This window comes from Sceloporus occidentalis, unplaced genomic scaffold, assembly GCF_023333645.1.
Source record: "Sceloporus occidentalis isolate IW3139 unplaced genomic scaffold, rSceOcc1.0.p SCAF_9, whole genome shotgun sequence".
Classification (NCBI taxonomy): domain Eukaryota; kingdom Metazoa; phylum Chordata; class Lepidosauria; order Squamata; family Phrynosomatidae; genus Sceloporus; species Sceloporus occidentalis.
The window spans coordinates 32,361,112-32,380,468 of record NW_028316989.1 but is presented as its reverse complement, the minus strand read 5'-3'; the positions used below and the strand labels follow the sequence as shown (position 1 = coordinate 32,380,468).

The 19,357-nt window shown below is 43.6% G+C and overlaps 2 protein-coding genes across 2 annotated transcripts; both read left to right on the top strand.

Moving 5' to 3' along the window:
- The first annotated feature begins 2,016 nt into the window (after window positions 1–2,016).
- LOC149307197 (uncharacterized) lies at window positions 2,017–11,881 on the top strand. The gene is made up of 7 exons (XM_089538573.1): window positions 2,017–2,083; window positions 3,623–4,101; window positions 5,415–5,995; window positions 7,519–7,556; window positions 8,015–8,285; window positions 9,849–10,722; window positions 11,688–11,881. Exons 1-7 carry the CDS (start codon window positions 2,033–2,035, stop codon window positions 11,857–11,859), a joined length of 2,466 nt encoding a protein of 821 aa, XP_089394699.1. The 5' UTR covers window positions 2,017–2,032; the 3' UTR covers window positions 11,860–11,881.
- On the top strand, window positions 11,856–18,897 carry LOC149307196 (zona pellucida sperm-binding protein 3-like). The gene is made up of 10 exons (XM_089538574.1): window positions 11,856–11,871; window positions 13,364–13,416; window positions 14,071–14,189; window positions 14,265–14,368; window positions 15,518–15,695; window positions 16,100–16,235; window positions 17,323–17,414; window positions 18,075–18,220; window positions 18,332–18,454; window positions 18,735–18,897. The coding sequence occupies exons 3-10, from the start codon at window positions 14,071–14,073 to the stop codon at window positions 18,887–18,889; spliced, it is 1,053 nt and encodes a 350-aa protein (XP_089394700.1). The 5' UTR covers window positions 11,856–11,871; window positions 13,364–13,416; the 3' UTR covers window positions 18,890–18,897.
- Window positions 18,898–19,357: the final 460 nt, after the last annotated feature.

The following is a 19,357-nucleotide window of genomic DNA, read 5'->3' as shown; positions in this document are numbered from 1 at the left end:
AGAAACAACATGAAGACACACAAGCCTACAAGTACAGAGGCAGGATGCTACCCAGCTGTTTCATTCTGGTCCCTGAGCTGGTGTCTGACTGCATTCTGCTTTCCTTTACATGCTTGCTTGTTTGCATGCTTCTTTCTTTCAGCTTCATTCATTTGGCCACCACCTGGCATGGCCTTTTCCATGGGGAAGGGTACCTCCCTCTGCCTTATACCTTCCCTGCCATACCATCTCTGGCTGGGTATGATGGCACTGCTGGTGTGGGGAGAGATTGCCAGTATGATGCTGTCCTACAGTATTTGTCCCGTTTGAATTTATTGCACATTATTGTATGTTAATCAATAAACGGGACAGTCCTTTCATAATCTGTTCTGTGAACACTTATTGCGTCATAGGGAGATGTGTGTCTGAGTGTGTCTGTGTATGAGTGTGTCGGGCAGGGTCACATCCAGTGGTAGGAACATGGTCATGGAGAAATGGGTAAATCTAAAGTCACACCTAACAGATTGCCATGTGACATGTATAAAAGCCTCCAAGGAAGGTGGCTCTGCCAACTTCTCATTGCATCGGATGGTCTGGGAAGAGCTTGGCATTGTGGGCAATGATGGTACCACTTGATGTGGCACAAGGTTCAGGATGGATCCCGGACCATCAGAATTGGAAAGCTGCAGCTGTATGAATTACTGGATTCACTTAATATCTTACAATCTGGCCTGCATTCTCAACTTTAGTTAAAGTTATTGCATTGCAGGAACTCACTGCAAAATTAAAGCACTATAAGATGAATTCTGGAGCCATGACTATCCTACAGAATTGTGGGATTCGCAGCTCTTATGGTCAACCTCTGTTTGCTGGACTATGATGGTAATAAAGATGAACTGGAAAGTGAAACAATGTTTTTAAACAAACTGTAATAACCCTTAAATGAATAAGAAAAAGAAAAGGAACTTCCCAAGGTTGATGCAGAGGTGTTTTGCATCACAGGCTGATTCTTTGAACAAAGGATTTCAAGGATTGGATTAAGGAGTTTCATACAGTACATGCTTTCCTATTGACTGTGCTCATTTGAGGGGTATGACTCACAATTCAAAACAGGCTGGAACATGGGGCAAACCCAAAGAGTTTAAACTCAACAGAGATCAGTTTGGAGTCTCCTGTTCTGGTGCCACACCAAGCTACAAATCCCAGAATTCCATAAAATGGAGCCATGATGGTTAAAGCAGTGTCAAACAGCATTAATTGTGCAGTGTGGCAGAGAAATACATATCCCTGGTTTTACCTTTGAAATGTTGGCGGGCATGTTCCTGTAACTTTTGTTGTTTTTTCTTCCTTGGGAACCTTCCCACCCACCCACCCACCCCTTTACTACAATATCCAGAATCACCTACAGAGTTTGGGGCAAAATTTCCCCTCAGAGCTTGGAAATGTTCACATTTTGGACTGCACCTCCCAGAATCCACTGGACATGTTTGCCATATATTTTTGCATGCTGGCTGGCTGGTTCTGCGAGTTGTACAGTGCACAATTGATATCCGCTGGGTTTTGGTTCCAGGACCCTCCATGGATATCAAAATCTGTGCATGCTCAAATCCTATGAAATTCAGTTATGTACCAGTAAGCCCTTATATAAAATGGTAAAATTAAGGTTTACTTTTTGGAGTGTGTGAATCCATGGATATACAGGGCCAACTGCCAAAAAACCAACTTTCTATAAGTTCTTTTTTAAAAGCATAGTTTTTAAATTAGCACTAATGCTATATTGCTCATTCTTACAAGCAATGATGAATTGTATTCCCCCTCAAAGCACATTTCAGGAGCAATAGCTTTTAATGTACTACTGGAGCCGTGAAGCCACACTGTGCCGCTGTCCAGTGACAAGTCTTTCCCTTGCAATTGAAAGTGGGAGGGAAAACGATACTGAAAGTTAGCAGGAAACTAACTGCCTGGGTTGGGAAGAACTTTTTCCTTCTTCAAAAAAGAAACTTTCAAGAACACAACATTGTATCTTTATGTGAGGAGCCCATAAGATCTGAAGATGGCCCAAGAGGAGGGTGAATTGCCAAGACACCCACCCAGAGAAAAACTGGTAAGATTCAGAGTTTTTCTTGCAGTAGAAAGTCTGTCCAGAACATGAATTGAATCAGCCTTGGCAGAGACGATTTGCCAGCAAGGGAGTTTCATGGACTTTGACATGTGTGGAAGACACAACATTTCAGTTTGCTTCACTTTCCTACCTAGGGAAGTGATAAACTAATAGGAAGTAGGAGATTCAAAAAAAGAAATTTAAGGAGAAAGCCAAGATAAGGGGATATTTGGGAGTGAAACTAACAGGATCATCCCCTCCAACATTTCATAGATGAATCACAAGATGTGTTTCGCTAAACCACAGGGCCTTTTTGCACAGGGGCCCTTTCTGTGGTCTGCCAAAATTGGGGACTTTATCACGGGGTTTTTAATCTACTATTAAATGTTGAGACTAGAGGTTTTGGTAATAATTATTGCACGATGTTGTGGCTGTTTCGCCGCTGCTCTGCTGTTGGAGCGTCCCTTTTCATTGATGGGGCATACCTGTGAATAAGGTCCCCCCCCCAAAAAAAAATGGCATTACTCCCTCCTGCACCAATCTGGAATTACAGTATAGCACCTGTTAGTGCCCAAACCTCATTGCACTGCTTTCGCAGCTCTTTCTCTCCCAAAAGGGGGGAAACTTTGGGAAGGAGGCAGAGGAGGAGGAAGGAAAGGAGGAAGGGGTGTGTGTGTGTGAATTAGAGAGACTGGATTGCATCTGCACTGCAGAAATAGCACAGTGCTTCAACTGCCATGGCTCCGTGCTATGGAATTCTGGGATTTGTAATTTGCTGAGTTATTTAGCTTGCCCTGTCAGGTAGCTCTGGGTCCACCACAAGCTACAGTTCCCAGAATTCCATAGCATTGAGCCATGGCAGTTAAAGTGATGTCAAACTGGCTTAGGTCCAAACCACACTGCAGAATTCCATCTGAAACCACTTTAACTTCCCTGGCTCAGTGCTAGGGAATCCTGAGAGCTGTAGTTTATTATATTAGGAAGAACTTCCTGACAGTAAGAGCTGTTCAACAGTGAAATACGTTGCCTCAGAATATAATCAAGTCTCCTTCTTTAGAGATTTGTATACAGAGGCTGGATGCCCATCTGTTGGAGTGCTTTGATGGTGTATTCCTACATGGCAGAGGAATGGATGGCCCTTGGGATCTGGTAACCAGATGTCCTCCTTTTCCCTGACATGTCTTACATTTCAGCCTTCTGTCCAGGAGGAATTCCAAAATACCCTCCATTTTGAGCATAACTAAAAAGTGTGAATTTATATTTATATTTGTGTTTTAGCATTTATTTTGTAACATCCTATGTTTTTCTTGAATGTATGACATTTCACAGTGCCTTGTCCTCCTTTGTGGTTATGATATCCAGTTACCCTATCTCTTCCAACTCTATAATTCTATGTTGTTGATTTCAGCTCCCATCAGACCTAGCCAGGATTGCCAATGGTGAAGAATGCTGAGAATTGCATTCCAAATGTCTTTGGAAGGGTGCATGAATCCCACCATTGTAATCCAATCTCTTTTTCCTTTCCCCATCCCAACCCCATAGGAGATGGATGAAAAATTCCAGTTTCTTCAGTGTGAGGGATGCCAGTCAAAGGTTGAGAACCCCAAACTCCTGCCTTGCCTTCATAATCTCTGCACCGAATGCCTTCAGAAAACTGAATGCACCGGCTTCTGTATTACCTGCCAAGCCCCACATTCCCGAAATGCTGAACTCCCTGAACTTCAGGACAACTTGCTTTTCTCAAAGCTGCAAGCCACCTTGAGCATCTACCAGAAGATCATGGAGGGGAACGACTTAACCTGCGACTGTGAGAAAGAAGGCCAGTTGTGGTGTTCGGACTGTGCGTCATTTCTCTGCCACTCATGTTTTGAAAGCCACCAGAGATTCCTAAAGGGAGAAAACCATGAAGCCAGGCTCCTGGGGGATATTCGGGCAGAAACAAGCCACAAATTTCTCTCAAAGAACTGGAAACAGAGTGCGCTCTTCTGCCCCAAGACAGGACACCAGAAAAAGATTCTAAGGTAGGTAGTCTTCAGCTTCGGGCCCAGAATACTCTGGGAGCAACCTGGAGTATTCTGAGCAGTGTAGACCTGCCTTGAGCCAGTGGTGTCACTGAGGTTGGTGGGACTGGGGTGATGATGGGAACTGGCTGCGCACCCATGCAAACCACAGCCGAAGTGGGTGCACTGTGACCTCCATAGCAGCCTCCGGAAAGGCCTTCAAGATTGGGCATGAAAACAGTAATGCCAGACCTTGAAGGTAGAGAAAAGTGCCCTTTCTCACTCACCCAGTAGCCATGCTAGTCCTTCTGGGTGTATTGTCCCACTCCCACCAGGTGATACCCCCTTTTGGGATGTCATCCAGTGCAGTCCTTACCTCCTGCACCTCCTTAATGATGCCACTCCCTGAAACTAGTAATATTTTACCAGGCCTGCACTTGGGACATGTATGGAATAAGAGATGTGATTCTACTCATCAGCCACGGATCTTAATTGTACAGTCAGCCCTCCTTATCCACAGATTTTTTTGGATTTTTATCCATGGAGTCAAGCATCCACAGCTTGAAAATATTCAAAACTAAAATACATTTCAAAATGCAAACCTTGATTTTGCCATTTTATATAAGGAATGCCATTTTACTATGCCATTGTATAGTGATCATTGTACTCACTGAGGTTAGGGGTGGAGGACCGCTGTGGATGTGGAAAACCCACAAATAAAAAAAACTATCCTTTTTGTGAAGTCAGCATGCATAGTTTTTTGTGGGTTTTTTGGGCTCTGTGGCCATGTTCTAGAAGAGCTTATTCCTGACGTTTCACCAACATCTGTGACTGGCATCTTCAGAGAATGAAGATGAAGATGCCAGCCGCAGATGCTGGCAAAACGTCTGGAATAAACTCTTCTAGAACATGGCCACAGAGCCCGAAAATCCCACGAAAAACCCTATCCTTTTTACCTGAGGAAAAAACCTCTCTAGGAATCTCCAAGTCATCCAGTGCAACTCTGTGGTCAACATCTGCCAGACGCTGATCATAGAATTATGCCAGAGGACCTACAAAATGCCTATAGAAGTGTTTTCTCTAGGAACTTCTAGGTTCTCTGGTACAACTCTATGGTCAACCTCTGGCAGAGTTGTGTTAAATGACTTAAAGATTCCTAGAGAGAACATATTAATCAAAACTGCAAATATTCAAATCCGCAGAAATCAAAGTTCCATATGCAGAGGGCGAACTGTATTTAATCCAACTTGAGCATCCATGGATTTTGGTATCTACGGGAGGTCCTGGAACCGAACCCCACCAGATACTAAGGGCCACCTGTATTTGATTCACAGCATCTACTGCAAAGAATGCCAGCAGTTCTTGTGCTGCACTTGTGCAGTGCTGGACTTTGGGCATGTGGGGAAGCAGTGTGATATCAGAGAAGAAATCCAGAAGAGGCAAGAAGAACTCCAGGCCATGAGCGTGGAGTTGAAGGAGAAGAAGCAGAGCTTTGAGGACACCAGGACCAATCTCGAGGAACAGCGCAAGGAAATGGAGGATGTGAATCAGAAGACCAAAGAACAAATCCGTCAAAAGGTGGAGGAGATGGTACAGGTGCTGCGAGAGAAGGAGGCGACATTCCTAGAGGAAATTGCGGAGCAACACAAACAACAAATCCAAGATGTGGAGATGAAGCTACAGGACTTGGAGGGTGTGCTCAAGCGACTGGACTCCAGTGTAAAGCTGGTGGAGAAGATGGGCCTCTATGCCTCTGACCAACAGTTCTTGGAGATGCATCCCTTCATCCGAGGCTCTCTGGAAAACCTCCAACAGAAACAACCACCAGCTGTGGACTCCCAGATTGAAGCAGCAGACTCTGTAGAGGTTAAAAAACAGCTCCAGGCTTTGTTTGAAAGGGTGACCAAAGACAAAGGTAAGACCCTCCCCCCCCCCCCCCCCCCGCTGAAAGAAATGGATGATATTTGGTCATGGCTGTGATTGAGATTGGGTAGGATGATGTATAAGCATTTCCAATTCAAGAATGGTCCTTCTGCTTTGTAGGCAAGTGGCTCCGGGTTCAAATCCTGACATCACAAAGGAAAATACACAAAGCTGGGAAGTGGTTGTTTAGACAGTAGAGAACCAATGTCAGTTACATTTAGACCACAGATGGGGAAAGTTCAGCACATAGGTCAAATGGAGTCCCCTAACCCTTTTAAAGCTCTGTGGGATAACCACAAATTAATTAATCCTTTTTAGGCATAAAGTCATCCCAGTATCATCCAAACCACTGTCCATTAGAGTGACAGAATGAAAATCATCTCCCACCCCTGATGCAGTTAGCCAGCTCTGCAATGGACAATGCTAGGCTAGGGTAACCAAACATTTTATTTTTCATTAGAAAGAGTTTCATTTGTTTGTATGGGTACAACATGTGTGCATCCGCAGACATGTGTAGAAACATGGGCAAAATTTAAGATTTTAAAATAATATACAGGCATAGCTGGCCAGCCTTTACCTTGACTCTGATGCAGGGAAGAGGTGGGTTAGAGCATCCTTTAATACTTTGCAGACCCATTGTGAGGACACTGTGGCCCTCCTGGAGGTCCCCAAGCCATGAGTTAAGAACCACAGCTATAGAGTATTTCAGAAGAAGGAACTGGCAAAACCATCTTGGAGTATCCTTGCCTAAGAATGGCTTTCCCACCAGAGCTGACATGAGCAACATATCCATCTTTTTCCCTATTCCCGGCTATATAAGATATGAATCCCAACTCTGGTTTGGCTATTGTATTTTATACTATACTATATTGTATTGTATTGTATTATGAGGTTAATTTTTATGGGAATTTTATTGTTGTAAACATTTGTACGCTCTGTGTGTATTTTATCGGTTGTGATCCCACCTCGATCCGTAGGGAGAGGCATGAAATAGAAATAATAATAATAATAATAATAATAATAATAATAATAGTCAACAGGCATCTTGAAGACACATAAACACACACAATAATCCCATATTCTGAATAATCTCATATTATTATCCAATAATAACAATAATACAAAGATATAGCTGTGTTAATCTGTAGAATCAGTACATAGAGAGATCTTGTAGCACCTTTGAGACTAACAGAAAGAAAAAAATTGGCAGCATGAGCTTTTGTGGACTTCAATTTACTACCGCAGATTATTTATTATTATTATTATTATTATTATTATTATTATTATTATTATTATTAACTATTCCAAGCTATATACTTCTCTTACTGCATGCACTTTTGTGAACTAGATTTCTTTCATTAGGTGCATAAAATGTTATCTTACTTTACAAGTACAGATACTCATTCTGAGGTGTGACAAACAAGGCTTTTGCATACGTAGCCTAAAAAAGAATTAAAACTACAGTATTCCAGTATCCCATTTTTTAAAGCCATCACTTTATACTCTTTCTTTTAGAAGATGTTCCATCGACACTTGAAATGACATCTGGGCAGGTGAGATGTTATTAGGTGGCTATACATCAGCTTGGCAACCTCCAGATAAGTTGGACTGCAACTCCCATCATCCCCAGCTGTAATTTATGAATATTCAGAAATCAATGGGGGGGGGGGAAAGAGTATTAAATCCCAGAAACTCAGGGAAACTAATGGGAAATGAACGCATGTGCAGATGTAATAGTAGTGGTATTATTTTGTTGTGTTGGTTGGTTTTTTTAATGTTGTATTATGTTATAATATGTTTGTATATGGTGTGTAAGATACGTCGCATATGGTTTTTTGTGGGTATTCTGGGCTCTCTGGCCATGATCTGGAAGAGTTTATTCCTGATGTTTGACCAGCATCTGTGGCTGCTATCTTCAGAGAATGTTAGCACGGAAGTGAATGTGGTATATGTGCATGTGTGTGTGTACACACACACACACACATACTACTGCTTTGTCCTTCTTCTCTAGGACCATGTTGTAAAATCGCCAGCGAAAAGGACGTATTTAGGAGACGAAACGGCCACTCCGACTCCACCAAAAGTGATCAAAACTGAATGGGAGGCAAGTGAAGGGATAGAAGAACCAGTCAGCCCTGCAAGCTGCAGTTTGCTGGAACAACCGGGGACTGGCTCTGAATCTGCAGGATGTGGCCAGGCCACAAGAAGCGCAGATAACACAGAAGGAAGCACCATCAGTTACCAGAGGAGAGACAGTTCATCTACAGAGATCTCTGATGCAGGTACACAGCACATTCCTTTTCCTCCAGTCTTTTGGAGTCAGGGAAGGGGCTAAAGGGAAAGACAAACCAAGGGAATGTTTCATGGTGAAGGCAGTCTAATGATCCCTCTGAAGTTAGACTACAAAGTTTAATTCAAGGGTGGGATCATGCAGTCATGATTCAGCCCTGCATTAATATTATGTATGTGACCCAAATGTTGTTGCTTATTGTTCGCCGCCTTGAGTCCCTGTATTGGGAGAAAGGTGGGATATAAGACAATAAAGTAAAATAAATAATAAATTCCAATATTGTCCAATATTGTGAATGTGTTGGAAAAATTCCAGATTCTCCCTCTCGCCCCATTCCTCCTGCTGTTTAGAGCAACAGGGGTTTAGATAGAGTAGCATTTCCTGCATGTGAAATCCTTCTGTTTCCCCTCATCTATAAACCTCCCCATTTGCTTTTACTACCCTTTGAAGTGCATGGTCATAAATGCCTTTGGTAACCAAGTCAATGGACTATGTGACTTCCTTGGGATGTTTGCTGCACAGAGACCCCTCCTGCTTAGACTCACTTTGGCTGCATCCACACTGCAGATATACTCCTGTTTGACACCACTTCAACTGCTATGGCTCAATGCCATGGAATTCTGGAAACGGTAGTTCCCACTGTGACCACTTTGTCAGGAGCAGCGCAGGATTTCATGTCCTCCTGGTTGACTACTTGGGTCATTCCTAAATAGTATCTGGTGCCAACCATGCAGCAGATCACACTCTGAAGCTAATTTTATGTGCTGGATGGGATGTTCTTTGCTGGATGGTCCTATAGTTCTCTTGTCACAGACTCATTGAGATTTGCAATTTGGATTTAGTTTAGACTCATTGAAATTTGCAGCTCCTACAGCAGTGGGTGACCAGAGATGGCAACAAGGCTATTACTGAAAAAAACCTTCCCTGAATCCCATCATACTAGAGAATTACCACCCAGTTTTCAATATCTCTTCTTTCGAGTAAAATAAGAGAGTCAGCATTGGATGATAACTCTGGATACTGGGGTTTGAATCCCCACTTGGCCATGGAAACCCACTGAGTGATCTTGGGCAAGTCACATTCCCTGAGCCTCAGAGGAAGGCAAAGGCAAATCCTGTCTGAACAAATCTTGCCAAGGAAACCCTGTTTGCCTTAGGGTTGCCATAAGTCACAAATGACTTGAAGGCATGCAACAACAACAACAACAACACAGTGGCTTCCCACCAAAGAAATAATGCAGTTTGACACTACTTTAAGTGCTGTAACTCCATCCTATGGAATCCCAAGATATGTAGTTTTACAAGGTCTTTCACCTTCTCTATCAAAGAGTGCTGGTGCCCCCCAAAACTACAGACTCCAGGATTTTGTAGGATGGTGCCATGGTAATTAAAGTGGATTGAAATAGCATCATTTATACAATGTAGATGCCTCCTGATGGTGGGCATGAATATACTCCATGGGCGATTGGCACCAGCATAGATGGTGGCAATCTCTCTATTCTTCCTGTCGGAGAGAGCGAAGTGACTGTATTAATACCTCCTGCCTTTTCTTGCAGGATCACTGACACTGGGAGGACCTTCTTCTGATGACCTTGATGGGCTAGGAGGACTCTCTACAGAGGAACAACATACTTTAAGGGTCCAGCCACCATGCCAAGCCAGGCAATCCACTCCTACCGAAATCCTCCCAAGCATGCCCCCTTCCCCTGTGTTGGACTTATCTCTTCCACGGTTGTATGAGCAGTCTCCAAGGCAATTGGACATTGTCCACAAGGAGTTCTATGCTTGCGAAGACCCATACACAGAGCCACCCCCTCAACTAGCAGAGGGATATGATGCCAAGGACTTTAATCTTGGTCACAGCAGTGGACGGCTGTTGCCCAGGAGTGGCCAGAACAATGGGTCATCTGAAGATGGGAGTGGCAGGACAACAGTCAACATAATGGAGGAGGAGGAGGAAGAGCAGCAAGGGTGGTTGGGAGAAAGCCATGATCCTCCCACAGCTGAGGATCTCATGTTCCAGGAGCAGCCCTTAGAGGCCGAAGGGTGCCAGGAGATTGAGGGAGGAGTTGACCCAACACTTTTATCACATGCCCCAAATTCCCAGCTTCCAGTACAATTGCCTCAGTATATATATCCACTTTGGGCTCCGGTGGACTGGGGGTGGCTAGAAGGGGTCCAGACGTGGCAAGAGGCTTTCCGGGAAGTTCTCCACATTTTCTATGGATATATGGGCACCTTGTCAGCACAGCTGGAAAGTTTTAAGATTGCCATAGAAAGGCAGAATAGTAGCGTGGCAGAGGAGTTCAAGGAAGTACATGAGTCTCTGGCGTCTCTCATGGACCTGGGGAGGAATATGAACAGCGAGATCACCCAGTTGTCCCCCTTGATCCAAGAAGCTTTACACCCAGCTGACGCTGTTCCTGGAAGGTATGCTGGTGCTGTGGCTAGGGGGCATCACAGGGGTGGGCAGAGTGGCAGGGGACGTGGGCAGCGTAGCAGATGCGGGCAGCGTGGCTTTAAAGGGAGAGGTGTACCACAGTAAGCAGGGCCAGGCAGGGACTGGTGCTGCTGCTACTGTCATCATGCTCTCCAATTCTTCCAGGAGATTTCCAGGTGTGCAATATATTAGTAATGCTGCAATGAATACACAACAGTATGAAATACACACAGGTCAAGTCTCCCTTATCCAGAATGCTTGGGATCACAGGTGTTTGAGATTTGGGATTTATTTTATTTTATTAGATTTTGGAATATTTGCATATACATCATGAGAACTCTTGGAGACAGGGCCCAAATCTAAACATGAAATTCATTTATGGTTTGCTATTATTCTTGTCGCTGTGTGCCTTCAAGCCATTTCTGACTTATGGCAACCCTAACGCAAATCTATCATGGCAACACTTTTCAGGTACCTCTTACAATATAAAAATGACTTGAGCATACCACCAGATGTGTGCTTTCGGCATCATTTAGCTAGCGACCCTAATAGCACATTTCAATGTGTGTGTGTGCACCTTCAAGTCAATTCCAACCTTTGATGACCCTATGGTGAATCTATCATGGGGATTTCCTAGCCAGATTTGATCAGAGGAGGCTTGCCACTGCCTTCCCCTGAAGCTGAGCTTTCATGGCTGCGTGGGAATTGAACCCTGTGTCCTGAGTCATAGTCCAACACTCAAACCACTTTACACTTTATACACCTAGCCAGTAGGTAATTTTGTACACAATATTTTTAATAGCAAAGGTATCACTAGCTCAGCCACCCATGGGGCAATTTTGGATTTTGCAGTATTTTGGAATTCTGGATAAGGGAGACTAAGTCAAAATTCAGAGACACAATTTTATGCTAGAATATCAATATGCAAGCTTGCTTGCTTCTTTCTTTATTTCAGCTTCTTTCATTTGGCCACCACTTGGCAGCTTCTTTTCCATAGGAAGAGGAACCGCCCTCTTCTCAATGCCTGTCTTGCCATACCATCTCTGGCTGGGTACAATGGCACTGGTGGTGTGGGGAGAGATTGCCAGTGTGATGCTTTCCTACAGCATTTGTCCCATTTGAATTGATTGCACATTACGGTAAGCTGATCAATAAAGGGGACAGTCCTTTCATAATCTGTTCTGACTCTGTGAAAATTTATTGTGGTGGGGGAGATGTATTATGTGTGTCTCTGTGTGTCAGGCAGGGTCACATCCAGTGGTAGGATCATGGAAGTGGAGAAGTGGGTGGTACCCGTAAGGGTCACCTAAACCAACACTTTGTCAGTGCAGGGAGCTTAAATCTAAAGTCACACCTGACAAATTGCCACACAACCTGAAAAGAAGCCTCGAAGAAAAGTGGGTCTGTCAACTTCTGCTTGCACTGATGATCTGGGAAGAGCTTGGCATGCTGGGCAGCGATGGTGCCAACTGATGTGGCACAAGCTTTGAGAGAGATCCTGGCCATCAGAATTGGAAGGTTGCAGCTGTATGAATTACTGGATTCACTAGGTTTCATTACTATATACAGTACCTAGGTTATCCCCTGTAGCTTAATTGTTCGACAGTTTATCTGTATGTTAAGCAGTTTCTCTCTGTGTTAAGTATGCTGCTGAGTGGAATTTGGACCTTTTGGTAGATGTTGGGTAAATATGTTACAAGGTGACGTGCATTCTCAACTTTAGGTAAAGATATTGCATTGCAGGAACTTGTTGCAAAATTAAAGCAGTTTGACACCACTGTAACTGCCATGACTATCCTACAGAATCCTGGGATTTGTAGATTGGTAGGGCTTCTAGATTACAGGTGGTAAGCATCCAGCCCTCCAGAGACTTCTGTATTGCAGGTCCCAGCATCCTAGCCAACATGGTGATGGTGAGAAATGTTTCTTTGGGGGGAAGGTTGCAGTTGAAAAGATCACATGATTCTAAGGTCTTATCTACACTGTATCTGAGTCTTGTTTGAGGTGGTGATGGGGAGGAGGAGATGATGATGATTATGACAGAAAAAAGAATTTGCTTAAAAGGCAAGAAACACCTTTTACAGCTGAAACAGATTCTTTTGACTACACCTTGAGCAGATTCCTATGCTGAACTGAGCCCAGGCTGGAAGAATCAAAAAGAAATGTTGATGGTTACTCAAGGCAGGTGCGAACAGGCTTGCAGTGCAGAGTATAAAGGATTCCCATTTGGCTAATGGTATCTTATGGTAGGACTACATAGTTCAGGAGAAATGGGCTTTTCAGCAAGTTTGGCATGTGTTCTTTTCTGTTGTGTAGTCAATGTGGTGGTTCCCCGTGACCCCTGGGATTTTGCTTCAAAGAACCCAGTGGTTTGGGGGCCTTCTGCCACAACTTCACCCTCTATGAAACAGCCCTATGGACCTTCTTTGGGCCAGTCCTCACCCTGGGCTTGGGTAGATGTCTCCCAGCCAAGGGCTTTGTCCAGTTTGCAACCGGTGACTGTACAGTGTGGGGAAGCTCAGGTGGTGGTGACTGTCAAAAGGGACTTTTTTGGGACTGGGAGGCTCATCCAAGCTACTGACTTGACCTTGGGCATTTCTAGTTGTCAACCCACCTCTTTTGATGCTGCAGAGGACGCTGTGATCTTTGATGTTGGACTCCATGAGTGTGGCAGCACTTTGCAGGTAAGCTGAACTGCAAAAAGAATAGGAAGAAATTCCTTGAAATTGCAGAGTCCCTCAACTAGCTTTGGGGTTCACTGGGGTTAAGGGCACTGGACTCTTCATGAAAGTGGAAAAACCACAACTAAAAAAAACCCATGATTTTTTTTTTACCTGAGAGAACACCTTTCTAGGAATCTCTAGGTCCTCCATTGCTACTCTGTGGGCAACATCCACCAGACGTTGACCATAGAATTGCATTGGAGGACCTACAAATGCTTAAAGAAGTGTTTCCTCTAGGAATCTCTAGGTTTTCCATAACAACTCTATGGTCAACCTCTGGCAGAGTCATGCTAGAGGACCTAGAGATTCCTAGAGAGAACACAATTACTCAAGTTCATGAATAATCAAATCCACAAAAGTCAAAGCCACAAATGTGGAGGGTTGATTGTAGCCCAGCCCACCCGACCACCAGCAATTTTAAATGTTGGTTGAGTGAAACGTCTTGGTATTGGCATGGAGATGCATGAAGTAAGTCCCTATTATCACATAATCCATAGATGGAAGAACATTGAGTAGAAGGCTAAACCAAATGGCTTCCCAATGTGGAGCACTTTGATTTCTTAAGTGACAACTGTCTCACAATCTTAACTTTTATTTGTACCCGATTTATCCCAGATGACTCTGGAGTCCCTAGTCTACAGCATAAGCCTCTACTATCACCCGAATTCTGGAAACAACCCTGTTGTCATCAGGACCAGCCCAGCTGAAGTTCCTATAAAGTGTCACTATCCAAGGTGAAGGACCTTCCTGTTGCTCTTATTGGGCTCCTCTAGGAATTTTGTTTGGCAGCTCAGATTTCTCTTTTTTAGGAAAGACAATGTGAGCAGCAAAGCCATCAAGCCAACATGGGTTCCCTTCAGCTCATCCATTTCAGCAGAACAGAGGCTGACCTTTTCCTTGCGCCTCATGAATGGTAGGTGGCCACTTGGCTAGTTATCCTCTCAAAAGCCAAAAGGAGAGTTCTTGGCTCCCATCTCCTTGTGGGCAGGTACAAAGGGCATAACACCTGAAGTTTTAGAAACTCCATATGTTCAGCAGGTACAATATTTAAGACATAAGAAAGAGCATTGAGCTCCTTGCATTTGATTACCTTATTTCAAGATGGGAATTGTGTTGGAATATAACTCCCATAAGCCAAAGTCAGCCTAGTCAGTGGGGTGCTGGGAGCTGGTCTCCATCAGAATCTTGGAGGGCTTCATAGTTCATCTGATACACACACACACACACACACACACACACACACATATATATATATATATATATGGAACTGCTTCTATTTTTAGTCAGCAGTAATACCAATACAGACTGAGTCTCTCTTTATCTGAAATGCTTGGAACCAAAAATATTTTGGATTTCAGAGTTTTTTGGATTTGGGAATATTTGCATATACATAATGAGATATCTTGGAGCTGGGACCCAAGTCTAAACGTGACATTCATTCGTTTTTCATAGTATACACATAGCTTTGCAGTAAATTAAATACAATCTTTTGAATAATTTTGAACATGAAGCACATTGTGAGTTTAAATTGAACCATCAGAAAGCAAAGGTGTTACTGTCTCAGTCACCCATGTGGATAGCTTTTGGTCTTTAAAATTTTGGAATATTTTGGATTTTGGACCTCCAGATAAGCAAGACTCAACTTTTAGTATCACAGCTGACTGTTAGGGTTGCCAATATGAGGGATGTCATATTGAGGATGGGGCAAGCTTGTTTTCTGCTGCTCCAGAGACTAGGATGCAGCAATGGATGCAAGGTACAGGAAAAGAGATTCCACTTAAACATTAGGAAGAAGTTCATATCTCTGAAAGCTCTAGTACAGTTGTGTGTATAGTAAAGAAACATGCAAACTCTGCCTCTGGTTACTGCTGCACCCTTTCTGCCCTCTGTTACAGGGCCATAAATGGTGTTGGACTGCAACTTCCAGCAGACCTGGCAAGCAGGCTGAATGGTCAGGAATGCTGGAAGTAGCAGTTCAGCAGTTTCTGGAATGCTGCACATTTTTCACCCATTGACTACAGTATACAGTGTACCCACTGCACTAAACTACCTTTTTTCTCAGATGACTGGAGTGCAGAAAGAGCTTCCAGGAGGTACCAACTTGGGGATGTGATTCATGTCCAGGCTGACGTGAACACAGAGGATCCCATCCCTCTAAGACTTTTCATTGACAGCTGTGTGGCCACCTTAAGTCCAGACAGAGATTCTAGTCCCCAGCATGTGGTCATTGACTACAATGGGTAAGCATTTATGCACCAATGTTACACTGGATTGATGGCTGAGTTGAGAACAAGATTACACAAATGTGTCACACACACACACACATTATGATGTTATTGGACTACAGCTCCTGTCAACCTTAGCCAGCCTAGCAAATGGTGAAAAATGGTGGAAGTTACAGCCCAGGATCATGGGTTCCCCACACCTCAGTCAGAGGCCAAAGTGTCATAGCAGCTGATGAATTAATGCTTTGGGCAGATAACACTATGGAAGGATTTGTTCTTGTTCAGTTCAGTTCAGTAAAAGACTGAGAACTGGAGAGCAGTGTAAACACTTTTCCAGGCATTGTACAATGAGGGATCACCAGCTGCTGCCTAAAAGGGGTTTCGTTCTTTCCTTTGGCCAGAACTGCACTAATCTGAAGCTCTTCTGTGTCTAGATGTTTAATCGATGGGAGCTGGCCTGATTCCACTTCAACCTTCCTGGCCCCAAGACCTAAGAAGAACTCCCTCCAGTTCAACTTAGATGTCTTCAAGTTTGCAGTGGACCCCCAGGGCTTGGTGAGAGAGATGCTATGAGATTCGGAATGATCTGTTTTCATGGAGGTATATCCAGTGGCATCACTAGGGTTGGTGTCACCCAGTGCAGTGATGCATGGTGTCACCTCCATGGAGCTTCTGGGATCAGGGCATGGGAGGAGATTGGGTCTCACCCAGCAGAACCCAGCATCCCCTGTTGTCACTTCCTTCCCTCCCCCACCCCCCAGGGCCCAGCCCAGCAAAAAGATCTCCACAGTCAAGGAAAGAGGAAATCATAGCAAACATCCCATCAACCCACCCAGAGGACAATGGTGGAAAGGAGCCAAACAAATCAGGAGGGGGAGCAGCTTCATCACCATCATCCCCCCTGAAAGGGGAGTAGCACACCAAGGAGTGTCCCTCTTTTCTTTCTGGGAAGGGGCTTTGGGACACCTCACTGCTACCTGGTGTCACCCCCTCTGATGGTGTTACCCAGTATGGTCCACACCACCTCGACCCTACTAGGGATGCCACTGTGTATATCTTTCTCTCAAGAATGGGACTCCACATATCCCACAATAGTTCGAATTCATAAAAGACACAATTTAGACACTAGGGTTTTGTTGTTGTTGTTGTTTTTAATGCAGTGATACCTAGCTGAAAGGCTCAAGTGAGGTGCCAAAGACCTGTCTGAATAAAAAGAGATTTGTCTGCAGGTGAAAAGACAAAAGGCAATTCCAATTGTTTCTCCAAGTTGTGAGCTGTACTGAAGACAAGGTGGTATCATCCCTGCAGAAAAAGGGATGTTTGATAGGATGAGGGGAGACAAAAATCTACACATCTTTCTGGGAAGAATTCTGGAGGAACTCAAAAAGATGATTCAATGGGGCCTGAGGATATTCAGTGGGCACAGAAGTCAGCTGGTGATGGAATGGGGTAGTCTGCAAGAATATTTCATATGGCAACACTTTTCAGGTCCATCTTACAATATAAGCATGACTTACTTGAGCATAACACCAGCCCTGTGCTTTCAGCATCATTAAGCTAGTGGCGCCACATGAATGTACCGCCTGACAGCACATTTCAATAGCCTCCCCAAGGAAACTTTTTAATTCCTGTTGCTCTGCAGGTCTATATCCACTGTCATCTGAAAGTCACAGCAGCTGATCAAGCCCCAGATCCTTCAAACAAGGCATGCTATTTCAACAAAACAAATACTACGTAAGTAGCACTTGCAGGACTGGCTCTGGGTTCTAGAAAGTCCAGGGTTCTAGAAGGTAGCTGCACCAGGCACCACTTGATACACAGGGTTTTTAAAAGAAACGGGGTCCAGGGCCAAAATTGGCACTGGCCCTGACAACATTCCAGGTGAGACAAAAAGAATATCTGTATTTGAAAATATTTTTTTAAAAAATAGTTGAAAAATGTATTTCTCAAGTGCCCCAAAACCCTGATAAGAATTCTGAACTGATAAGAATCTTTGCAGTTCAGAATGTATTGTCTGCAAAAGTTGCACAGTGTGATTTTGCAAAGAAAATAGCATGTTCTGTGAGAGAATAGTTCTGCACAGAAAAACAGATACTTTCTGGACAAAAAAATGCTGTTTTCTTTGCAGAAAATGCTGCTTCCTGTACACAATTTTGCACAGAATAATTCTTAAACTGGAAATCTTTGAGAACAGCACAGTTTGCAAAGACATCTTTGAAGTGGTAAGAATGTTTTAAATGACTCGTTGTGAATTTTCAGAGGAAGCAAAAAATTATATCCGTACTTCCCAGTGATGCTAGTCTTGAATTCATACCTCTTCTTATGATCGGAAATGATGGGGAAATTTGGTTCTGGCAGTTGAGTGATTTGACGGCATCTCCTTTGTTCTTCCAGATGGTCTTCAGTTGAAGGCCCCAACTCAATCTGCAGCTGTTGTGAAAGTAAGGATTGTGAGTCTTTTGGAGATCAGTTCCAAAGAGGCCAGCTGTCATGGAGAACACCAGGAAGGCGCTTCCAAAGAGATGTGTCTCTTCTGCAGGGTGGGTTCAATGCAGTGTCTAAATTACATATTGATAAGTCCAGCTTTAAAACAGATTGACCTAAGAGGGAGAATTCATCTCTCCTATAATGGACTGCTTCCCCTATTGCAGGTGCCTTCTCAAAGATAGAAGAGGAGGCTGACGTAGCAGTGGGACCTGTTTTCATTCCTGATGTGCAGAAGGTGTCTAAGAGTGCTCTTGAACGGCAGACAAGACTGGAAGATCCTGGCTATGGTACTGTCTCATTGCATTGACAAAATCTGTTTGTAGGATTTGTGCCTGTTATGTTTCTTGTAGGGTTGTTTCAGTTAAATCATAATGCAGTTTGGCCCTGAGGAAGCTTGAACTGAGGAAATTGGCAATTCTGTTGGACAAAGTGGTTCAGATCTATGATTATTTTATGATGTGGTGATTTCATGCTAATCTAGAACAGTATCCACATGTTGCTTGCATCAGTCAAGCTAGATTAATGTTCTACATCACCACTGATGAGCAGATGGCTTCTGTTTTCTAGATGCCCTGGATGATCCTGGTATGGAAATAATGCTGTGGATTATGGTGGGATCTTCTCTGGTTGCTCTTGTTGCCGTTGTCCTGGGATTCATCATAGTCTGCAAAAAACCTGGTGTTCCACAACCTGATGCTTCCATTTCCTTGACCATGTTATGAGAAATAAAAATTTTAAGATCTAAGTTGACCTGACATTGTGCATACCAGTTTATTTTTCTAATAGGAAAGGGAACATACAAGAGATGAATTACACATGCGGAAATACAGTAGAATGTAAGAACAAGGCAAATGTAAATTTTACATATTGTACATATTATAGTCAGTAAGGTAATCGATTTACCCTGGGTTTTAGGCTGCATCTACACTGCAGAATTAATGCAGTGTGAGACTGTGTTAACTGCCACGGCTCAAGAGTATGGAATTATGGGATTTATAGTTTGGGGAGATATTTAACCCTCTTTGTCAGAGTTCTCCGGTAACACAACAAACTACAAACCCCAGGATTCCATACAATGGAGCCATGCGGCGATAAACTGCATTAATTCTGCAGTGTAGATACAGCCCTAGTGAGAAATGTAGCCTTTAAAGAAAGATAATAACATCCACGAAGAAACATGGCCCCTAAAT

Coding starts and splice junctions, on each gene's coding strand:
- LOC149307197 (XM_089538573.1), top strand. CDS start 2,033: ATGGCCCAAGAGGAGGGTGAATTGCCAAGACACCCACCCAGAGAAAAA. Junction 4,102..5,414: donor CACCAGAAAAAGATTCTAAG/GTAGGTAGTCTT, acceptor TTTGATTCACAG/CATCTACTGCAAAGAATGCC. Junction 5,996..7,518: donor AAGGGTGACCAAAGACAAAG/GTAAGACCCTCC, acceptor TCTTTCTTTTAG/AAGATGTTCCATCGACACTT.
- LOC149307196 (XM_089538574.1), top strand. CDS start 14,071: ATGACTCTGGAGTCCCTAGTCTACAGCATAAGCCTCTACTATCACCCG. Junction 14,369..15,517: donor TTCCTTGCGCCTCATGAATG/GTAGGTGGCCAC, acceptor CTTTTTTCTCAG/ATGACTGGAGTGCAGAAAGA. Junction 18,221..18,331: donor AGATGTGTCTCTTCTGCAGG/GTGGGTTCAATG, acceptor CCCCTATTGCAG/GTGCCTTCTCAAAGATAGAA.